The sequence below is a fragment of the Scyliorhinus torazame genome, chromosome 16 (genome assembly GCF_047496885.1).
Source record: "Scyliorhinus torazame isolate Kashiwa2021f chromosome 16, sScyTor2.1, whole genome shotgun sequence".
Taxonomy (NCBI): domain Eukaryota; kingdom Metazoa; phylum Chordata; class Chondrichthyes; order Carcharhiniformes; family Scyliorhinidae; genus Scyliorhinus; species Scyliorhinus torazame.
The window spans coordinates 138,705,098-138,729,226 of record NC_092722.1 but is presented as its reverse complement, the minus strand read 5'-3'; the positions used below and the strand labels follow the sequence as shown (position 1 = coordinate 138,729,226).

General features: G+C 46.1%; 1 protein-coding gene across 5 annotated transcripts in view; it reads left to right on the top strand.

The window, feature by feature from the left end:
- Nucleotides 1-24,129, top strand: part of inpp5a (inositol polyphosphate-5-phosphatase A) — a 752,293-nt gene that overhangs the window by 43,476 nt on the left and 684,688 nt on the right. Inside the window, exon 1 of one of the 5 annotated variants that reach the window (XM_072479142.1) lies at nt 18,379-18,474. The exons of 2 other annotated variants lie outside the window; for them this stretch is intronic. In XM_072479142.1, the coding sequence (XP_072335243.1) occupies nt 18,415-18,474 (60 nt within the window). In that variant the 5' untranslated portion in view covers nt 18,379-18,414. Of the gene's footprint in view, nt 1-18,378; nt 18,475-19,263; nt 19,883-24,129 lie in introns of those variants that run through there. 2 more of the 5 variants (XM_072479140.1, XM_072479141.1) reach the window with 2 other exon arrangements.

The following is a 24,129-nucleotide window of genomic DNA, read 5'->3' as shown; positions in this document are numbered from 1 at the left end:
CTCAAATATACTCAGTGTTCTCAGAGAGGACCAGTTGTAATTGTAGGAGGGAAACGTATTATTGAGAAAATAGAGGTTCTATTCAAAGTAAGCGATTTGTGTGTTAATCCTTTATCTCCCATCAACAAATTGATCAGAATCACAAATTAACTGTGACAGTAAAGTCTTGTCAATTTTATAATATATTGCCCTGACATGGAATTATCAAATTTACTCCAGAGATTAATATGCTTGAGTGTTTTGTACATTTTAACTGGAATGGTTTGGAACCCTTTTCATTATTCCATTATCCCACACTCTCTTCTGATTTTAGAGTCTACATGTGATGCAAGCATTTACCTGTCCTACATCCCTCCCCACAGCCTTACCCTTCTGTCCTTTAAGGTATCCAAGAAGTGCAACCTGGCCAGGCAGTGGGGGAACAACAGGAAGTCACACTGTCACTCGACACGAGCTCAGATATGACTCTGTGCATATCTGATGACAAAGATGTGGGATCTGTACATGGTGAGACTTGAGGCAGGGTTTCGCCCCCAGTGGCACAGGTGCAGCCCATCAGATACGCACTTCCAATAGGGTATCCATCGGATGAACACTGATGGGTAAGCACATCAAAATGCTTGGTATAATGGCTGGCCTGCCACAAAACCGCCTGACATTGTCCAGGAATTTAGAGTAGTCTGGCACCACCTTGATACAGGGCTTTATATAGAAATTGGAATATATCCTTCTCAGCATGGAAGTGGTGGCCAACTCTGTTTACACACTTGCAAACACAAATCATGTGCAATGTTTGATGACCAATGTCGGTGCTTCCATTGCAACACAGGCAGGAGCCACCTATTGCGGCCTGAGTGCTGCAGTGCAAGTTCAGAGCGTTGAAATCATGGCTGTAGGATGCAGTGTGCAAAGGGACTTGCAGGCTCACGCAACATGTGTGGAGTTTGCAAATTCTCCCCATGTATGCGTGGGGTTCCTCCAGGTGCTCCAGTTTCCTCCCACAGTCTAAAGATGTGGAGGTTAGGTGGATTGACCATGCTAAATTGTCCCTTAATTGCGAGGATAAAGTGGCGTCACGAGGATAGGGTGGGTGGGAGCGGGGAGGAGGAGTACATTCAGCACTGTTGGGGTTCTATGGAAGCACTCCAGTAGTCTTTCACCCAAAAGATTACGAGGTCAGTTAAGACACCATCCCGGAAAAGTGGCAGTGGTTCTGTTGGACCTGCTGTCCCCAGCAGAATGACAGCATTCATCCTCCCTTCACTGCCGCTCCCCTTCCTTTAAAAAATTTTTTTTTTAGAGTACCCAATTATTTTTAGGGGCAATTTAGCGTGGCCAATCCACCTACCCTGGGGGCAAAACCCACGAAAACACGGGAGAATGTGCAAATTCCACACGAGCAGTGACCCAGTGCCGGGATCGAACCTGGGACCTCGGCGCCGTGAGGCAGCAATGCTAACCCACTGCGCCAACGTGCTGTCCCGCCACTCCCCTCCCTGTTGCCTGTTATACATCCAGACTGCTGACACCCATGCCAAAATGTAGTCTGCGGCCGGTTATTCTAGGTCAAGAGTTGCTCAAGGGCATCCTCCAAGGTCACCTTCAATCTATCCTACTGAAAGTCAGCAGCCTTTCACCAGTTATGCTGTAACCAGTCAGGCAGAACTGCATTGAAACACCAGGACAGACTTTAGACTAGGAAAACAGGCACTAAGGTAATGCACAAATTGAGTTTTTATGCAATATGACATGATTTCATATGTGAATTTGGTTTAAAATGTTTCTTTTGTGGTGACTTTTATTTTTGCATTGTGCTCAAATAGACCCAAAATAAGTCAGTAACACAGAGAAGGTAAGGTGGGCATTTACTGTTGAACAAGGTATTGGATTTGTGGTTGCTGGGATTACATTTTGAATGGGTTCTTCAGGCTGCCGACAAGTTGAGAGGTTGAAGAAGGAAAGTTTACCTTCCTATGTCTTGGTCACATTGGATGTTATTCTTGACTTTTTAAAGAGCTGTTTCGGGACTATGTCATGGGTGGAAACGTGACAGCAGAGGGGGTTTCAAGCATGGAGTTGCGGGAAAGATGGGAACATTTGGGATGCAACAACACATTCATGCACATTACAGGAAAAAGGATAGGATAGTAGTTTGCAAGGGCAGTGGGTTTAAGGTTGTATTTTGGGGAAAGGGCAGATTTTTTTTGGAAAATCTTTTTATTGGCTTTTCTCATATTTATAAACAGTTGTGTAAAAACATTGCATTTTTATTGCCTGCGCTAATTTACTTTATTTTACAGAGAGGTTTGTTTTGTCCTTCATTTAACTAATTCTATAATTCTATGTACATTTTGTTGCCACCTGGATCGGTCTATGATTCTCCCCCCCCCCCCCCCCCCCACTCCCCCCCCCCCCTGCCCCCCCCCATTGGCTTCAGTACCCTTCCTCTTCTCTTATGGTTCCCCCCCCCCCCCCTTCCCGGGTTGCGCAGTCCTTTGGTTCCTCATTTTATTTTCCTGGCTTACTCCTCGTTGCTGGCCTCGAACAGGTTTTGGAACAGGCCAACGAACTGCCCCGAAGTATCCAGGAAGTCTTCCTCTGACCCTCGGATGGCATACTTAATCTTGTCCAGGTGGAGAAATTCCAAGAAGTCAGCGAGCCAGTCTGCAGCTGTGGGTGGTGCTGCCGATCGCCAGCCGAGCAGGATTCTCCGGCGTGCGATTGGGGAAGCGAAAGCAAGGGCGTTGGCCCCCTTCCCCATGTGTAACTCTGGCTGCTCCGATACCCCGAGGATTGCCACTATTGGGCTTGGCTTCACCCTCACCCCCACAATCTTGGACATTGCCTCGGAGAAGGCTGTCCAGAACCCAGCAAGCTTGGGGCAAGCCCAAAACATGTGGGTGTGGTTGGCCAGGCCCCTCTGGCACCGCTCACATTTGTCCTCCACCTCCGGGAAGAACCTGCTCATTCGGGTTCTGATCAGGTGTGCTCTCTGCACCACATTGAGCTGCATTAGGCTTAGCCTTGCACAGGAGGAGGTGGAGTTCACCCTGCTCAGTGCTTTGCTCCAGAATCCCCATCCTACCTCGGTCCCCAGTTCGTCCTCCCATTTTTGTTTGGTCTCGTCCAGTGGTGTTCGAGCTCTGTCCAGTAGCTGTCCGTATATTTTCCCACATAGCCCCCCCTTCTCGCTGCTTGTGCCTATCAGGTCCTCTAGTAGTATGTTTACTAGGCTCCTGAGGTACCCTACTGTCTCTTTGCGGAGGAAGTGTTTTATTTGGAGGTGTCTCAATTCCCGTCCTTTTGCTAGTTTCCACTTCCTCGTCAGTTCGTCTGCTCCCTACATAGAAGTCCCCGACCGTCAGTGTGCCCCTGACCCGCCTCCAACCTTTGAAGGTGGTATCTGGCATGGTTGGGGAGAATCTGTGATTGCCGCAGATTGGGGCCATGGGGGACATTTTGGTTATCCCGAAGTGCTGTCTCAACTGGGTCCACGTTCTCAGCGTGGCCGCTATCACTGGGCTCGTTGTGTATCTTGTTGAGGGGGATGGGAGTGCTGTTGTAACCAGGGTCCAGGAGGTTGTTCCTTAACAGGATGCCTCCTCCATTTGTACCCAATCTGTGTCATGCTCTTGTACACGTCACCTCACTTTTGGAAACGGCAGATTTAAAGGAGAGAGGGCAACACCTGAAGATTGAGAATCATTTACAAATATTGGCCAACATAGAGGGCAGGACAGGAAGTCAAGTGACCAGCAGTTTAATGAGAACAGGATCAAGTGAATAGGTGGTCCTGAGAAGGCATGAGGGGAGTTAGGAGCGAAACTAGAAAAAGGTACAACTTCAGAAATAGCGCAGCATTGAAGGAAGTTCAGCCAGCTGGGCTAGGAAGGGAAGAAGACAAAAGGGGTGGCTGATCAAATTGTTCCAATCTTAGTGACAAAGAGATTCATGAGACTAGAGGTGAGGGTGGAGGACAGTGGGGAAAGGGGATTGCAAAAACTGTTTGTGAGAGAAAATAAACCAAGGGTAATATTTACTTCCCAGGATGATCCTGGGCAGTGAATTGTTTTTGCAGTTTTAGCAGACGAGACTAGAAACTGATCATGTTGTAAGTGATCAAGTCAGATTTGGCAGTGGATTTCAAAACCACTTCTCTTCCATATCCCTGGGGCTTAAGGGAGTGGAGGTGAGGGCTGTACCACGAGGAATGATCAGGGTAAGAGAGAGTAATAGCTTTATTCGGGGGCAAGGACAGTGTTTTGCAAACTTTTTTTCCATGTTCCCATTTCTACCAGCCGGCCAACCTTTGGGACCCACGCCGGCCAACCTTCACAGCCCACGCCGGCCAACGTTCACGGCCCACCATTTTCTCTTACCTTTAGTGCGAGTGGTGAGCCTGCGTGGTCCTCACAATCTCACTCCAATCAGGTTCACAGGAGGAGAGGGCTGTGTGCATATCGGGTACAGGATTCAGCAGGTTCCTTTGTGCCGTCTTCATCTATGCGAGGATGGAAAATCCAACCTCGCACATGTAGGTCGTTGTGAAGGGCAAAAGCAACAAAATGCTTGTGTTGCTCAGCTCCGGATACTCCTCAGAGACACTACTCCAGAATACTGCCAGCCTCTTTGACTTGTGCCGTGTTTATAATCTGCTGTCACAGCTGAGGTGCAGCAGCTCAGTTTCTTCATTTGGAATCAGCTGCAAGTTAAGAACTGATTCTGGGGTCTGTTGTTGAAAACTCACCACTATTCTTAGAAGTCCCCTATACCAAAAAGTGCCGACATTCTAAATGGTGAACAGGGATTCTCACTCCCTGACTCCGATGCAGGCTTCAGTGGGTGCTATTCAGGTCAAACTATATTTTCACGTTATCCCCTGGTATAATCCATACCTTCACCGACGATTTCATCTACTTACCACTTAGTAGCATCGATCCTGGGTCCCGCATTGCTAAGTAAGTAAAGTAGACTTTGGAATAACCACTATTTCAGGTTAAATTAAGTTATTTTATTATTATATTTTTTCTTTTAAAAGCTGCAATTACTTTCTTTACAGAAAGAAAAAAGATCTTGCTTCTGGATCCTTCTGATTGGTTGAAGGGATCTTCAGGCCCAATTTGACAATCAATCTTCTTTAAAGTCTGGTCTTCTTTAGATGTATTCGCTGGTTAGCTCGGTTATTGAGTCCTATCTCTCCCATGTACCGAGCTATGAGAGCTGGCTCTGCTGGCTATCTCTGAGCTGACTCTGAGCTGACTCTGCCTACTCTTTAAATTCTAGTCTTACTTAGATGTATTAGCTATTTTAGCTCGGCTGCTATGTCCTATCTTTCCCATGACCAAGCTGACTGTAATCTGACTCTGAGCTGCTTGTTCTTTCTCTGCTTCTCTGCCTCTCTGTCTCTGAGTTCTGATTCTGGTCTGATCTCTGGGTTTATATTCTTCTAACAGTTATTATGTTTTTATGACTTGATTGTAAAGTAACTTATTTTCTTTGATTGTAAAAAGTATCTTTGATCTAAACATTCTAATACAACATAGATCTGATTACATTGTGTCCTTTGGAATGTTCAAAGTTCCCTTGTGATATTCAAAAATGCTTTGGTTTCAAGAGGTGTTACTTTTAATTCCTGTGATTTCTATAGTTTTATTTTCCAATTGTGTCCTCAGCTCATTATTTTGACTTTGATTTTGGCTTTAAATTATGTTTCTCGTAGATTGATAGTCTCCAGTTTTCTTTAATTTACCTGGTATTAGCAAAATTTCACACCTAGAATTGTCATCAAATTCAACTGAACCTCATCCTTTCTTTTCCAGCTGCTTACTAAGATAGTTACTTTCAATGAAGGTGTGAGCCATTGTTTTTGGCTTCATTCAAAATCCTGTGTGTTTACTAATAGGCCTGCTTGATCAAGGATATTTGCATTTTACAATCCTGCTCTTTGCAGCTGCTGTTAACCCTTTGTGGGATCTTTCCCTGTATTCTCTCATGTTTCTCTCAGACCAGATATTGCCAGACTTCCATGTTTCAAATGACACATCTTTCCATATTATCAATTACAGGTCTGAAACTCAAAGGGATTTTTCACCCACCAATTCTCTCTCAAAATCTTAAACTTCTCCTCTGGAAAGTAGCAACCAAAATTGTTGATCAGCCAGATACAACTGAATAAGGTTTGCCAGCCTATTTACAGTTTCCTGACTAATGCTGTTTTCTTTGATGTATCGAAGCAGTTTGGTAAACATGTAGCAATTTTGGCTTTGCACTCACAATTGCCAAACTTTCAATGTCTTTTGGAAAGCTTCGATTTCTTCACAGTGCCGAAAGCAATCATCATCCTTCCCTTGCAATTTGAGGTTCAGTTCATTTAGAATTGAAAAGGTGTCTGCAAGGTAAGACATTGTTAGCATCCAAGTTTAATCAGCAAACGAATCAGCCAGAGAGGACAATTTCTCGAGGAGCGAAGTGTGGATTTTGTACCTCAGTTCGTAAACTCTGAGTAGCACCCGACCCTTTGACAGCCAACGTACCTCTGTGTGGAACAATAAATGTGTGTGCTCAGCCCCCATATCGGAACACCGTGTCAAAAAGCCTGATATTGAGTGGGCTGCGTTTAATGAAATTCACAACTTTCACAATTCCTTTCAATACCGCTTCAAAATCGGATGGAATTCCTTTCGATGCCAGTGCCTCACGGTGAATAAAACAATGATTCAAAACAATGTCCTGACCAGCTATGTCCTTAATCCTTACTATAATTCCGCTGTTTTTCCCAGTCATGTTGGCTGCTCCATCGCTTGTGATTTCTCTGCAACGATCCTAGTCGAGCCTACACTTTCCAACCACAAAACCATTCAACGTTTCAAAAATCTCTGCGGCAGTTATGTGGGTTGGTAAAGTTAGGTCCCGCTGCAAATCTTCAACAAATGCATTGCGCCAAAGATACCTAACAAGGTTGCACAATCTGAAACATCTGGGGTGGGATTCTCCGACCCCCTGCCGGGCTGGAGAATCGGCGGGGGGCAGCGTGAATCCCGCCCCCGCCGGCTGCCGAGTTCTCCGGCCGCGGGTTTTGGTGGGGGCGGGAATCGGGCCGCGCCGGTGGCCGGCCGCAGGCAGCGCCCCCCCCCCCCGCCGATTCTCCAGCCCGCGATGGGCCGAGCGGCCGCCCGTTTTAGGCTGGTCGCGCCGGTGTAAATTAGACCAGGTACTTACCGGCGGGAGCTGGCTCTGCGGGCGTCCTCCGGGGTCCGTGGGGTGGCGCGGGAGGATCTGGCCCCGGGAGGTGCCCCCAGGGTTGCCTGGCCCGCGATCGGGGCTCACCGATCCGCGGGCGAGTCTGTGCCGTGGGGGCATTCTTTCCCTCCGCACTGGCTGCTGTGAACCTCCGACATGACCTGCGCGAAGACGAACCTCTCTGCACATGCGCTGGGATGATGCCAGCACACGCTGGCGCTCCCACGCATACGCCAACTCGCGCCAGCCGGCGGAGCCCCGTCGGGTAGGAGAGAATCCCACCCCTGTACTTTCATCCAGTTGTATTGAGAACTCCTGCGCTGATTTTAAACGAGAAATAGGCTGGGCTTCTAAATTCTCAGCAACATCACAAATTCGGCGAGCCACTATGTTATTACTGAGTAAAATGCATTTCACTTTTTCAACGAATCTCTCATCTATGACCGTATGAAGTATATCTAATGCTGCAGTGAGAATTAATCTCTCTGCTACAGTGTGGGGCATTTTCTCTTTAGCTACACGGTAAGCTATCATCTAAGGCTAATTATATTTTGTCGTTCAATGTAACATTTCTGCTGAGGACATCAGCTGACAATTTAAGTTCTCATTGCGTCCTTGAAAAAATCAAGAGGTTTGTCCTCGAAATCGCCATGCTTAGTCTTCAAACGCCTTTGAAGTTTTGAGGGTCTTAAACTTTCATTTGCCAGCACTTCCCTGCAGATAACACACATGGGCTTGGCATCCTGATTTGCATTGGCACAATTAATAAACCCATACCTTTAAAAAATTGTCTTTATACTGCTTTGTGCCTGATTTCAGCTTCTTCTTAATGGGCTGTTCAGCAGAGACCCTGGAGCTCACACCAGCACTGCTTTGTCCTGCTGTGGATCCTCCTGAGTCACTCACTCCAGCCGGTTTATTGTGAGATCCTGGCCTGTTTGTGTTTCTGACCCTCTCTCTTATAACAAAACGATCCATTTTAAATTTTACTTGTTTGCTGCTGACAAAATGGAGGAATCTCAATCGCGCCCAAAGCATGTGATGTCAGCACTCGAAGAGCGTGACCTGCTCTCTGCCTCGCTTCAGGCAGGAAGATTACAATGTATTTAAAAATATATCTTTTCATGTGTCAGCGCGCTGATGTCAGGAGGAGGTGGTACTTCTCGTTGGGTTCTGCACATGTGCAGTGCACCCGCATTTTTTTATCTGGTCGCGGCCGTCATTTTCAAAGCTATTGGCAGCTGGCATTGTTAAAAGCTGGCTGCTGCGGCTGTTGTGCATGAATTCGAAAGATCGGGAAGGCCGCGATGGACAGCTCCGTGACCCTCCCGACACCCACCCACGACCTAACCGCAGGTTGCGACCCCCACTTTGAAAATGCCTGGGCTAGGACATCAAAAGGAGCGGTGAGGGTGTGGTCAGATAAATCAGTGACTGCAGTTGTAGCAAATGCAGGGCCAAAGGCTAGACAGATGGGATTTTGAAAGTGCAGTTGTAAATGGGGGGTGTTTTTTTTCCAGGAACAGATAAAGAAGGAGGTAAGGTTGAGATGTGGAAAGGCCAGGGATGTGGGTGGTGAACGATACAAGGAAGCGATCAGAGATAGCCTTATCTGTGATTGAACTATGGGGATAGCAAGACCATGAGAAATGGCAAGGTCAAAGAGTGGGATGTGAATATATGTTGGGGAGTTTACATGGGGGAGAGACGTAGGGAGGATAAGAGAGCAGTGAACTCAAGTGGAGAGAGAACATGATGAGTTGAAATGAAGGTTGGAATCACCGAAGATGTATAGTTGTTTGGTGCAGGGGCTGAGAGAAGAAGGCAGTAAAGGCAATTATATCGCTCTGGTGTCCACACTGCCTGGGCCCCTTCTTATAGGGCCCTGAGCATTCTCTCTATTAGTCGGGGTTTGCGCGCTCCTGCTCGGTTGGTCCCAAGTTGGTCACGTGAAACACAGCCAGCGCATTAAAGGGTCCATCCTACCACACCCTCCCCAATTAAGTCCATCATTGTATTTTACAACATAAGCTATATACAAGGTCAAGAGACATAAGAGATATGGGTTCATCACTGATAGAGTCAGTCTGTCAGGGAATCTTCGAGTCCTAGCAGACCTCCTTAGTTCTCCAACCAGTTCCATCATCTCCAGGGTAGTCTTATTGTCGGCAGAAGATGACGGTTCAGAAGACTCCACCTCTTCTGAAAGGCTGCTCACCTCACTGGATTGCTGGCAGGACGGACTCTGAAATTCCCGGCTCCTTCCGCTTTGGAACAGCCTCAGGAGTGCTGGTGGCATTAATTGGGCCCATCTGTATTGGAATGGGAGTTACCGTCCCCCGGCTCCTCAAATGATCGATATGCTTCCACACAATCCTGCCATTGACATTTAGCTCATATAATACGGGTCCAGAGTGGACCCGAGGTGAAATTTCAAACTAGAACCAGGTCACTCATTGACATGATCTGTCATCCTTTTGTGAAGTATGTTGCTTTTTCTGGGAGGCCTGATGTGTCTCCACCCTCCCCGCAAAATTTGGAAAAATAAAGTCCAAACGAGTTCTGAGGTGATGGCCCATTAGCAATTCAGTCGGTTTGATCCCTGTGATGGAATGCAGGGTCGTGTTGTTGGACAACAGAAAATTGGCCAGCCGATGGCACAATAACTGGTTTGGTTGCTTCCTCAAATCATTTTTAAAAGTCTGTATGGCCCTTTCCACCAACCCGTTAGATCCAGGGACCATCCTGCCGAACTCCATTTGTCTGAACAAAGTGTTGCAAATCAGCCCCAGTAAAACAGGCGCCATTTTTGGACACAATGGTTTCTGGTAGGCTGTGTATGGTGAAAGCTTTGCGTTAGGCATCCACAGTAGCCGTCAAGGTTGTAGTTCTTATCTCTTGTATAGATCGCCATTTAGAGTGAGTGTCCACCAAGACAAGAAACATCCTGCCCAAGAAAGGGCCTGCAGTCGCCATACGGTCTGGTCCATGGGCGACCCAGCAACTCCCAGGGTTGGAGATTGACCGAAGGAGGTATCGATTGTTGATTCTGATGCATTGGCGGGTATCACTTTATCGATTCCCGGCCACCAGATATAACTGCGAGCCAGCATCTTAATTTTTAATTGGCCCGGATAGGCTCTGTGTAATTCTTGTAAGAAAGGTTCCCTCGCTGGAGGTAGAATGATGACTCAAGAGCCCCACAATATTATTCCATCCTTGCAGGTCAAGTTGGGCCTCAACTGTTGAGACTTCTTGTAGTGCTAAACTGTTTGTATCATCTGTTTCGCATTGGATAATACTGGATTTCTCTGAGCCAAATTTTATATGTGCCTGGAAGACACCAGCAAGGTGTCCACGAAGTTCAGCGCCAAGATAATTTCTAGGTGTACCGGCGGTGGCGCCAAGTTGTTTGGCAAGGGGAAGTGACTCAACGTATCTGCATTGGAGATTTGGGTGCTAGACCTGTGTTGGAATGTATTGTTGTAGACTACAAGCAGCAAGGCCCAATGATGCACCATGGCAGAGACAATTGTGCGTATTGGCTTGTCCTCTCACAAAAAGCCTAATAGCGGCGTATGGTCGATTATTATCATGAATCAATGTTCATAAACATATTGCTGGAACTTTTTAACACCACAGATGACAGCTAGTGCCTCCTTTTTGACCATAATTTAGCTCAGCTCCTGAGCGAGTCCTTGGGGCAAGGGCAATTGGCCATTCTGATCCTTCCTTCAGCCTTTAGGATAGAACTGCCCCTATCCCATATGACGATATGTGAGAACGGGTGGAAATGAACTACAAGGGCAACAGATGCCTGCCCCATTGTCTCTGGAAGTGGCCTCTACCCCCCTCCCGCCCTTGCTACCGCGTCCTTAAACATCTCCAACAACAGCAATGCCAGCCTGTCCGCAAACTTCTTCCAAAATTCCACCGGGAACCTATCCTGCCCCGGTGCCTTACCCGCTTGCATTTTTCCCATTGCCGTCTGAACCTCTTCCACCATCACCGACTCCTCTAACCCTGTCCTATTCTCCTCTTCCATCGTGGGACACTCCAACCCCTCCAAAAACTCCCTCATATCCGTCTCGGCCTCCAGGGGCTTCATCCTATGCAGCTTCTTATATAATTCCTCAAATGTTCTATTCACCTGCTCAGACGCAGTCACCAGCCCCCTCATCCCATCCCAAACCTGAACAATCTCCCGGGAAGCTGCCTGCCATCTAAGCTGGCCAGCCAACAAGAACTGTCATGGGTCCGCTCATGGGTCATCTCTTTCGTGAATGCCGCCAATACTTTTGCTCCCCCCAGAGGGGGGTCCTCCACTTTGGCTCTCAGTCTGTTATTACTGTCCTCCATCTTCAACAGCTCCACTTCCAGTGAGGCAGCATGGTAGCATAGTGGTTAGCACAATTGCTTCACTGCTCCAGGGTTCCAAGTTCGATTCCCGGCTTGGGTCACTGCCTGTGTGGAGTCTGCAAGTTCTCCCCGTGTGTGCGTGGGTTTCCTACGGGTGCTCCGGCTTCCTCCCACAGTCCAAAGATGTGCAGGTTAGGTGGATTGGCCATGCTAAATTGACCTTAGTGTCCAAAATTGTCCTTCGTGTTGGGTGGGGTTATTGGGTTTTGGGGATAGAGTGGAGGTGTGGGTTTGGGTAGGGTGCTCTTTCCAAGAGCCGGTGCAGACCTGATGGGCCGAATGGCCTCCTTCTGCACTGTAAATTCTATGATTCTATGAGGCGAGCTGGTCACTGCGCCACAACAGTGCCTCCTCCATTCCCTTAAACACCTCATCATGCTCTCGCACCATCTCCAACATCTTTCCAAGAGCCTCTTTAATTGGGGACGGGGCACCTTCCACCGACTGTTTAAGAGATCCCATCATCTCTTTTCCATGCCACTCGAAATGCTTGACAAATTGCCACTCAAGCTCCACCACCTCACCTCGGTCAGTGTACCATAATGGGTGCAGCCCCACTGGTAAGCTTGTTCCCGCCATCTTTTCTCCCACAGATCTCTGCACTGTGCCCAAGCCTGCTGGGGGACGAGCGCTCTTTCCATTTCTTGATGCGTTCGTTCGTTGGGATTTCAACATCCTCGAATACCACAACTTTACTGGAGACAGTTCAAATGAAAGATCCCCCAAAAACTGGGTGAAGAGGGCCAAAAAACCGAGAACTCTTATCGGGAGCCACCATCATGCAACCTTCACCTACATTTCACCACCGGAAGGCCCAGAACAGAACGTTGGTGGAAAGGTTGGAGGACACCATAAAATCCAAATGCAGCAGAGGATTGTCTGCCAGTCCTGTGAGAGGGGGAGGGCTTGGGGGAGGGGGGTGGTTTATGGGTGTGAGGTGGTGGTGAAATTCTGGTCAAGAACAGACTGGAGCTGACAAACCAATAGAACCAGTGACCAGACACAGCCTCAGCAGGAGATTGAAGTCTTTCAATCAACACCCTGGTGGGGAAAGACATCAAAAAGCTATGTATAGTCGCCACAGTCCCAGGAGACCATATTACTGGTCGGAAGTTACTCTGATCTATTACTGAGCGGAAGTGACTGTGATCTTTTATTGGGAGGGAGTGACTGTGATCTATTATTGGGAAGAGATGATTGTGAACAATTACCAGGAGCAATGGAATATGACCCATTACCGAGGCGATTTGACTGTGATCCATTACTAAGAGGTTGTGGCTGTGATCCATTACTGAGAGGATGTGACTGTGATCCATTACTGAGAGAATGTGACAGTGATCCAATAACAAGAGGATGTGACTCTGATCCATTACTGAGAGAATGTGATTGTGATCCATTAATGAGACGATGTGACTGTGAACCATTCCCGAGAGGATTTGAATGTGATCCATTACTGAGAGGATGTGGCTGTGATCCATTACCCAGAGGATGTGACTGTGATCGATTACTGAGAGGATGTGACTGTGAACCATTCCTGAGAGGATTTGACTGTGATCCATTACTGAGAGGATGTGGCTGTGATCCATTACCCAGAGGATGTGACTGTGATCGATTACTGAGAGGATGTGACTATGAACCATTCCTGAGAGGATTTGACTGTGATCCATTACTGAGAGAATGTGACTGTGATCCATCACTGAGAGGATGTGACTGTGATCAAGTACTGAGAGGATTTGACTGTGATCCATTACTGAGAGGATGTGACTGTGATCCATTACTGAGAGGTTGTGACTGTGATCCATTACTGAGAGGATGTGACTGTGATCCATTACCGAGAGGATTTGACTGTGATCCATTACTGAGAGGATGTGACTGTGATCCATTACTGAGAGGTTGTGACTGTGATCCATTACTAGGAGGATATGACTGTGATCGAATACTGAGAGGGTTTGACTGTGATCCATTGCTGAGAGTTTGACTGTGATCCATTACTTAGACGTTGTGACCGCGACCCGTTACTTAGAGGATATGACTGTGATCCATTCCTGAGAGGTTGTGACTGTGATCCATTCCTGAGAGGTTGTGACTGTGATCCATTACTGAGAGGTTGTGATTGTGATCCATTAGTGAGAGGATATGACTGTGATCCATTGCTGAGAGGATATGACTGTGACCATTACTGAGAGGATGTGACTGTGGTCCATTACTGAGAGAATGTGACTGTGATCAGTTACTGAGAGTTTGTGACTGTGATCCATTACTGAGAGGTTGTAACTGTGATCCATTACTGAGAGGTTGTGACTGTGATCCATTACTGAGAGGATGTGACTGTAATCCATTACTGAGAGGATGTGATTGTGAACCATTACTGTGAGATTGTGACTCTGATCCATTACTGAGAGGTTGTGACTGTGATCTATTACTAGGAGAAAGTGACTGTGATCCATTGCTGAGAGTTTGACTGTGATCCATTACTTAGACAATGTGACTGTGATCATTACTTAGAGGATATGACTGTGATCCATTTCTGACAGGTGACTGTGGTCCATTATTGAGAGGTTGTGACTGTGATCCATTAGTGAGAGGATATGACTGTGATCCATTGCTGTGATCCATTACTGAGAGAATGTGACTGTGATCCATTACTGAGAGATTGTGACTCTAATCCATTACTGAGAGGGTGTGATTGTGATCCATTACTAGGAGGAAGTGACTGTGATATTTCACTGGCAGGCAGGGACTGTGATCCATTATTGAAAATATGTGACTGTGATTGCTTACGAGGAGGAAGTGACTCTGATCTCTTATGAGCAGGGATAGACTGTGATCCATGACTGAGAGAATTTGACTGTGATCTATTATCGAGAGGATATGACTGTGATCCATTACCGAGAGGATATGACTGTGATCCATTCCTGTGAAAATGTGACAGTGATCCAATAACAAGAGGATGTGACTCTGATCCATTACTGAGAGAATGTGATTGTGATCTATTATCGAGAGTATATGACTGTGATCCATTACCGAGAGGACATGGCTGTAATCGAATACTGAGAGGGTTTGACTGTGATCCGTTGCTGAGAGTTTGACTGTGATCCATTACTTAGACGTTGTGACTGCGATCCGTTACTTAGAGGATATGACTGTGATCCATTACTGAGAGGTTGTGACTGTGATCCATTACTGAGAGATTGTGACTGTGATCCATTAGTGATAGGATATGACTGTGATCCATTGCTGAGAGGATATGACTGCGATCCATTACTGAGAGGTTGTGACTGTGATACATTACTGAGAGGTTGTGACTGTGATCCATTCCTGAGAGGATGTGACTGTGATCCATTCTGAGAGGATGTGACTGTGATCCATTACTGAGAGGGTGTGACTGTGATACATTACTGAGAGGATGTGACTGTGATCCATTGCTGAGAGGGTGTGACTGTGATCCATTACTAGGAGGAAGTGACTGCGATCTATCACTGGCAGGCAGGGACTGTGATCCGTTATTGAAAATATGTGGCTGTGATCGCTTACGAGGAGGAAGTGACTCTGATCTCTTATGAGCAGGGAGGAACTGTGATCTATTACTATGAGGAAGTGACTGTGATCTAATACAGGGATGAAGCAACTCTGATCTCTTACTATCAGGTAGTGACAGTGATCCATTATTAGGAAGAAGTGACTGAGATCCATTTTTAGGAGGAAGTGACTGTGATCTATTACTCGCAGGAAGGTACTGTGATCTAGTACTAGCAGGCAGGGACTGTAATCTAGTACTAGCAGGCAGGGACTGTGATCGCTTACTACGAAGAAGTGACTGTGATTTCTCACTGGGAAGAAGTGCCTCTGATCTATGACTGGGAGGAATTGACTGTTATCTGTTTTTGGGAGGAAGTGATGATCCCTGCACTCCACCCATTTGAACCCAGCAGTATATGATTTAATCGGTGATCCTTTACAGGATTGTTGGAGCAAGTCTAAAAAAAAACAACCAGTGAAATGTAAAGTTTTTATTTTTGTGGCTTTGGGTGATGCAGGAGTGCTGAAACAACAATAAAACTCTCCGACCTACCGTTCGGTAGAAACTCCCACCCCTGGAATAATATCCCTGTCTCCAGGCTCGGTTTATCAGCTGGCTCAACATGTAAACCGTCTGCTTTTCCACCGTCCCGTAATCAGTAAGCTGCCATGTTCAGCATCCATTGCTCGTCAGGAGCATTTAAACGTCACCCAAACCAGAAGGTGGTCGGTCCCTCTTACCTTGAGTTACGTTTGGACTTTGCCAACTTCTCATCTGTTACAGATGAAAGATGAAGATCATCCCCATGACCCTTCAAAGTAAAATCCGGAGTGGGAAATAAGTGCAGATTCACTAGTAACTTTGAAAAGGGAACTGGATACATACTTAAAGGTGAGAAGCATTGCTGGACTCTGCCAAAAAAGCAGTGGAGTGTGTTGAATTGGATAACTCTTTGTAAGAACTGGTACAGTCATGCTGAGGCAAAAGAGCTGCTTCTGTATTGTATCATTCTATATAACACACACTTATTCTCATCCTATTGCCCTCTCGTACCTTCCACAATTACTGTCCTTCCCTCCTCTCTGCACAAGCCATTTTTTTCCTTTTTCAAAAATAAATTTTAGAGTAGCCAATTCATTTTTTCCAATTAAGGGGCAATTTAGTGTGGCCAATCCACCTTCCCTGCACATCTTTGGGTTGTGGGAGCCAAACCCACGCAAACATGGGGAAAATGTGCAAACTCCACGTGGACAGTGACCCAGGGCCGGGATCGAACCTGGGAACTCAGAGTCGTGAGGCAGCAGTGCTAACCACTGTGCCACCGTGCTGCCCTGCACAAGCCATTTCTAACATTTCTAACTCTTTTATATCCATTACTTTATCTCACACAGTAAGAAGTCTTACAACACCAGGTTAAAGTCCAACAGGTTTGTTTCGATGTCACTAGCTTTCGGAGCGCTGCTCCTTCCTCAGGTGAATGAAGAGGTATGTCCTCTTCATTCACCTGAGGAAGGAGCAGCGCTCTGAAAGCTAGTGACATCGAAACAAACCTGTTGGACTTTAACCTGGTGTTGTAAGACTTCTTACTGTGCTCACTCCAGTCCAACGCCGGCATCTCCACATCATTTATCTCACACAACCTCAGGGAGAGACAAAGATTCAGAGGTGGGAGAGCGTTGGCGGAGGTGCTCCTGCCCTTAACGGATATTGGCAATGTGTAGCCACTGGGAAGGAGGTTTGTTCCAGGTAGCTGCAGATGCCAGTGATAAGCTGCCATGACAGTCCAAGCCACCTGAGGCACTGGTGTTCAGACATGCGGAAAGAGCTGATCCTCTGCCTGTGAACCCTGCATGGGAGGCTCGCCACCTTGGAATCAAACCTCTGTGTCCTTCCTATCAGCCCTGTAGCGATGCATGTGGCTGAGGTGAAGGTAATTGCTGCTGGTGGTATTGTTCTGGGTGTTGCTGCTCCACTTGTGCCTCATCAGAGGTACAAACTAGAGCTGCGTAAACTGCTCCCATGCCCTGGTGAAGGCTGACAGCAGAGAGGAGCAGCTGAAGGTGGGTGAAATGAAAGGCAGGTAAAGCCTGCCTTCTGAGAGGTTAGCAATCGCCTGTTAAGCAGTGGCAGCATAATCTGAGAAGGAATGCTCTGAGCAGCAGCCGGAATTTTTCAGGGTCACTGATCAGAATCTTCCCAGCTTGCTAGTTTCACTGAAGAAGCTCTTCCACTGTGTGCTCACCTGGCTGACCCTCGTGAGTTGCTGACAGTTCTGGAAATAGATATTCCTGCTTTTTAAAGCCAGGATCGTTGGTTATAATAATACTTAATTACCTATTAGAATAACATATTTTAATAGGTAATTCAGTTTTAATTTAGCCAATGATTCTGGCTTTAGCAGGGCCATTGGTTAACCCAGTTGGCTGGGTGCTGGTTTGCGAAGCCAACAGCATGGGTTCAATTCCCAGACTGGATGAGGTTATTCATGAAGGCCCTGCCTTCCCAACCTTGCCCCTCACCTGCGGTGTGGTGACCCTCAGGTTAATTCACCACCAGTCAGCTCTCAAAGAGGAGAGTGGCCTGTGAGATTGTGGCAACATTTACATATAGAATATTTGATTGCCTTACCAACAGGTAAATGGGATTCCCTACTTGCTTTTGAACATGCCTGGGTAAGAACCACATGAGAGCAGGACGATTTTGGCATGTCAACCCTATACCACTTTTACGGGATTTAATTCCCCAAACACACGCAAACCCCTTCCTCCCCTCGCCTACAAAAATGCCCCTAAGTTTGTTCAGCTTGATGGCACAGTAAGAAGTCTTACAACACCAGGTTAATGTCCAACAGGTTTGTTTTGAATCACTAGCTTTCGGAGTACCGCTCCTTCCTCAGATGAATGAGGAGGTGGGTTCCAGAAACACATCGATAGACAAAGTCAATGATGCAAGACGATACTTTGAGTGCAAGTCTTTGCAGGTAATTAAGTCTTTACAGGTCCAGATGGAGCGACTGGAGAGAGGGATAATCACAGGGTAAAGAGATGGGAATTGTCTCAAGCCAGGATAGTTGGTCGGATTTCGCAAGGTTGATGGCTTTTCGTTGGAACCTTTGGCTGAGAAGTTAGAGTTGATCCAGTTGCTGAGGTGTTTTTAAAGTTACACCTACAAAATGCTTCACCTGATAACAAGGGTTGCGTGGTCCAAGAAAAGATGGTTTGAAACTGAAAGAAAGTATGTTGATATCGTGCCTATCACAGCCTCAGAGCATTCCAAAGCATTTCACAGACAGTGAGGTGAGTTTTAAAGCGCAGTGACTTTTGCGATGCAGGGAAATGCAACATCCATGTCAGTTGCAGTGATTTAATTTCACCTTCCAAATGTTTGGAGAAACTCGCAATCGCTTTGTCTTTATGTGAAACACAGCTACTTAAAAAAAATTGGCGTTGACATTACACAAAGGATTCAGCTCACGGGGCTTCATTTGTCAGTTTTAAACAAAATCTGTTGTATCTTCGAGTATTAAATAATGGAAAATAAATGACACTTCTAAAGGTGAATTGAAAAATAAATGAAAAACTGTATCTAAACGAATTGATTGGCTTTTGCTGTCAAACTGGAGAGTGTTGACAGCTGAAGCACCCTCGACCCCCTGAATACATAGGGGGATCATACCTGGCTGAAAGCTGGGGGTGGGGTGGAGGTGGTTGTGGGGGGGGGGGGGGGGGGTCCCTGTTTTCCTCGGTAGCTGGTGTTGCATTCACAAACTTATCCAGCAATTAAAGCGTTTAGACTTCCCGCTTTGCTGCATGTAGCAGTAAATGTTTCCTTGTCGGAAGGAACTCCTTCAATACTGCAGGAGAGGGAGGGGGTGGGGGAAGAGGAAGGGAGCTTGGAATAGAATAACCCAATTGCTCAACGATACAAGGCAGCGGACAAACATCTGTTACTGCGATGCTTTCATTTTCTCTTCTGTGTCGATTTCAAATCCCTCCCCAATTCAGCTCGCTGGAGGCGGACCCCACTCCCAGTAGAGGCGTTGCCCTTTTAAAAGGAGCCAGATCTTTTTCATCTGGTGACTGACGTCAGGACAGTTTTGTGGAGAGAGAGAAAAAAAATTCATGCCGTACCAAGTCAATTTCACGCAATGTTTCCTGGGCGACAGATTGCCCGAGAGAGAGAGAAAAGCCGAGGCAAAGCTTGCAAGGAAGAGTGAGTGAAATGTTTGGGGACAGAGTGATCGCCTTGTGTTAGGGGAGACGAGAAGGGGGGAGGCCCCCCGCTGCAAAAGGGAAGGGAGAAAGTTTTCTTGTTGTTGGTGAGACTGTGGAGGGGAGAAGCTGATAATGAAGCGAGTGCAGAGGCAGAGGCTGCCTGGCAGAGCCTGAGGAGTGAAGACTCACAGTCAGACAGAGAGAGAGAGAGAGAAAGGAGGGGGGGCAGCTGTGAATGAATGAAGGAGAGATCGCAGTGTGCAGAGCTACGGGATAGAGAGAGTGCAGAGGGACAGAGAACAGCAGTAGCCGCAGCAGCAGCAGCAGTTTGTGAGAGTCTCTCTCTCTCTCTGACACACTGAGCCCCTCGCTCGTTTGCTCAGAAACAAAAGGTGTGCTCAGAAATCTGCAGATGATGGCGGTGAAGACGCCTGCACAGGGCACCGGAGTGCTGCTGACAACAGCGAATGTCGGATCCCTCTTTGAAGATGTAAGTCTGCCTCTTGTTTTGCTTTTTAAAATTATTTCCTCCCCTCCGCTCCCCAGTTTAGGTCGGGGCTTGTTTTATGTCCCCCTCCGCTTCTCACCCACAGGCTGCATTCCCTGGTTGTGTTCACTACAAACTAAACAGGCCTATAGAGGTTGTGTTTTCTTTTTGTTTGGGGATCGCAAGCTGGCTTGTCTTGTGTCCCGGAATCAGGAGCTGGAGGTCGGTCACCTCTGTCTCTGTGTGTGTCCCCTTCTGTCCCTCTTTATCCCTGTGTCTGTCCCTCTCTACCTGCCTCTCTGTCTCTCTCTGTCCATCTCTCTGTCCCTCTCTATCCTCCTCTCTGTCCCTCTCTATCCTCTTCTCTGTCCCTCTCTATCCTCCTCTCTATCCCCCTCTCTGTCCCTCTCTATCTCCTCTCTGTCCGTCTTTCTGTCTCTGTGTCCCCTTCTTTCTCTCTGCTAAGCACCCCCCCCCTCCCCTCCCTCTATGTCTCTCCCCATCCGGACGCTTGTTCAGTAACACACAGTGAACTCATTGGCCGCCTTTTTCACCAGCACCGGCCTGTTGGTGAAGTCCAGGGGCTGCCAGTCAGACGCAGACTTTAGTTTAAAGCTGCACTCACACTGAACTCAAAAGAAATGTAGCGTTTTCACCTTGCCGCAACTTTAGACATGGCACTTGTTCAGTTCTTGTTCAGAGATCACCACACAGGTCAGGTCAGAGCTGGGAGCGGGAGAGTCTCCCACTCCAACTCCTCCTGATGGCTATCACATCAGCTGAGTGCAGACCCTTGGCTGACAGTCTGAGACTCTTCTGGATTCTCGCCGGGGGCCAACTCTCATCGCTCAGACACAGTGCAGAGAAAGCAGCAGGCAGTTTGAGAGTCTGTCGATCTCTCCCCCCAAAGCACTATGAGCGTATGAATATTGTAGGGTGATTTAATGCAGTCAGCAAACTCTCCTTGAAACCCTCTGAAAGTTACAGCTAAATCTGAAATGCAATGTTTATTTTGGTGAAAAACTAGAATGTGTCTGTATCTTTCTGTCGTTCTGAGTTCTGTCGTGTATTGATAACATGCACATTGCGTGATCTGTGGAAACTCTTGTGTGAGGCAAAAGTGTAGTTTGAGAAATTCCCAGCACATAATAGGATTTGTCCAAAATCAAAACTACCAGATTCTGGAAAATTAAAGTTAAATTGAAATACTGGAAACACTCAGCAAGTCAGGCAGCAGCTGTGGAGAGAGGAATGTGGGTTAAACTGGTCAGCTCAATGAACTTCGGGGTTCTGATAAAAGGTCTCGACAGAAGCTGCCTTTCTGGCTGAGAATTTACAGCATTTACGTTTTAAAAAAAAAAGTAATCCTCTTTACCCAGAGTTAGAACACCCCCGAATGAAAAGTGGCTGCTCATTGGGCCCGAACTATGTGTTTTTCGAGTAAGTATGATGCTGACCCTCTGGAGGAGCTAATGCTTCACCTTGTCCTGATAATCTGCATTCAGAGCTGAGAAGCGGGACCAAATCAGCTATATAATTACATAAGGAGCGCTGGGTAACTTTGGGCTGCTGTGTCTACTTCTGTGCTCTTCCTCTGAGCTTCCAGATGATTTGTTTGAAGCCCCTACATAATCAGGGTTGACATTCCACTGCAGCAGAGAGAGAGAGTTTGTGTGCCCCAGAGGTACTTTCCTGTTACTGTTTCTCTTACCCTGAGGTCCTATCAGTCTGTTCAAGTGAAGGTTGAAATGTTTGGTGAAGAACAAGTAGTTCTGGTGGGCAACATTCTTGTCTTAACCAACAGCACTACAAATATGTTAATTGGTCTTTGCTACCAGTGTGGGATCCTGACGTGTGCAAGAATGGCTGCTTGCTGACGCTACCAAGAGGAATTAATTGTGTGTGGGACATTTATTCATGTTAAAGATTCTATAAAACTGCAAATCTTCTTTCTGGTGGCATGATCCAGAATTCTATATCCTTTTTAATGCAAGATTACCCAGCGAGGAAAAGTTTTACCTTTAAGCAATATTCAATCTTTGCACAAACATTATTAATGTTGATTGTTTATCAATTATGTGCCTTATTAATTGGGTACTGATAAACTCTCTTAACAGTTGTCTGCATTAGACCTGAAAAAAGAGACAGACGTTTGTACATTAACACCTTATTATCATAGATAATGTCATAAAAACCTTAGGAAATGTTCCAGGGACCGAAACAAACTCTGAGCTGCCCAAATTGCTGAATTTTGGAAGATTTAGATCATCGGGCCCTTACTAAATGTAATAATGGAAGCGAGGTCTTCAGAACAGTTTACTGCTCTTCAAGCTCTTCCAATTGGATCCCCTCCAGGTTCCCTATGTTATGCTTTCTGTTATCCATAATAAATCTTTAGACTTCTGGTGCTCTGTACATGTCCCTGTGAAAACACCATACTATTTTATAATATCAAAACCTGACAATGTTGTCAATTAATGCACCCAGGTAATGGAATAGGTCTACATGAAATGGTATTAAAATACTACCCTTAGTAATATCTGAAGTTATCCCACTGTTAGTAAACTTAATCTACAGATTATTTCCTTCATGTCATAGTCACCTGGATATTCAAAATAAAGAATGAGCATTCTGATGCTTTACTCTGTGAGATTGTTACAGTTCTGAGTGAGCTTGGTCCCAGAGCAATAATTTTGAAGTCGATTATCCACGGCATTTGTGACAAATGGCACACAATTTAGTTTCCTTATCCAACTGCAAGGTTGTTACTGATGCTATCTGAGTATAAATGCCAGTAAGATGAAATAACTCTGCCAAGTTGCAGATGTCCAAATCGCAAATAGACCTGATGCTTGTCTTCTCCCAAAAATGTAGAACATAGCTAGAAAACCTTTGTTAAATAAACTGATTACCTAAATACCTAAAGCAGAACATAAGAGCTAAGTCAAAGGGACAATATATTATGTGTTAAGTCTGACTATTTGAACATAACAAAATCATTTCAAAGATTTTATAAAAATAATTTTTGAAAGTATCTGTAAAAAAGTTAGGGCGATAATTTTCCTTGCTGCATTAAACATTTTTTTTTACAGTACCCACTTCATTTTTTCCAATTAATTGGCAATATAGCTTGGCCAATCCACCTAGCCTGCACATCTTTGGGTTGTGGGGACAAGACCCATGCAAATATGGGGAGAATGTGCAAACTCCACACGGATAGTGACCAAGAGCCGGTTTCGAACCTGGGACCTCGGCGCCATGAGGCAGCAGGGCTAACCCACTGCGCCACCGTGCTGCCCCTCCTTGCTACACTTGTGATGTGAACCTCGTCTGCTTGAGATGACTGATCCATTTTGGTCTTTAACTGTACTGTGGAGGAGAGCTCTCTGATACACTGTAATAAGAAAGCATCATTGCATACCATTCTAATCAAGTTGTGGTGTATCAGAGAGCTACAGTTCACTGCTGATTATTTCAAAACTTTTAAAAGTTTTTGTTACGATCCATTCACATCTGAGTCAGTGACACTCTGTGCTTGATACAAATACCCTGCAGTATAATTGGGATTAACTATTACATCAAGACAATTAATGCTTTTGTTTGATTTTTGGGGGTTAGTCAAAGGACATGTTTGACCATGACATAGCAGGAAACCAATTTTGTAACCTTAGATTTGTTAGAACGGTCTTCACTTTTTTTTGTCTGTTTCTAAATATGTATTCATTAATCTGGGTTCAGTGGTAGAACTCTCGTCTCTGTTTCAGAAGCTTTGAGGTTGACGTCCCACTGCAGATACTTGAGCTCATATTCTAGGCCCACACTTAAGTGTAGCACTGTTGGAGGTGGTGTCTTTTGGGTGTGCTGTTAAACTGTGGCCTCCCTCTACCTTCTCTGGTAGAAATAAAAATTCCCAAGCACTATATTCAAGGAAGAGTAGGGAATTCCAGCTAATACTTAACCCTCAATCGACCTCACCAAGACAGATCATTTGATAATGTTCTTATTGCTGTCCGTGGAATCTTGCTGTGTGCAAATTCTCTACCAGGTTTTCGCTGTTACAACAGTGACTGTGTTTCATAAAATATTGAATTGGATGGAAAACACTTTGGAATGCCCTGTAGTCATGAATGGTGTTATATAAAAGAAAGTTCTACCCACACTGTCTTTCTTCATTGCATCTATATTCACGGTTCAATTCAAATCCTGAGGCCTCTGCTCCAGTTTGTCTCTGGGACCTGAACCTATCAGGT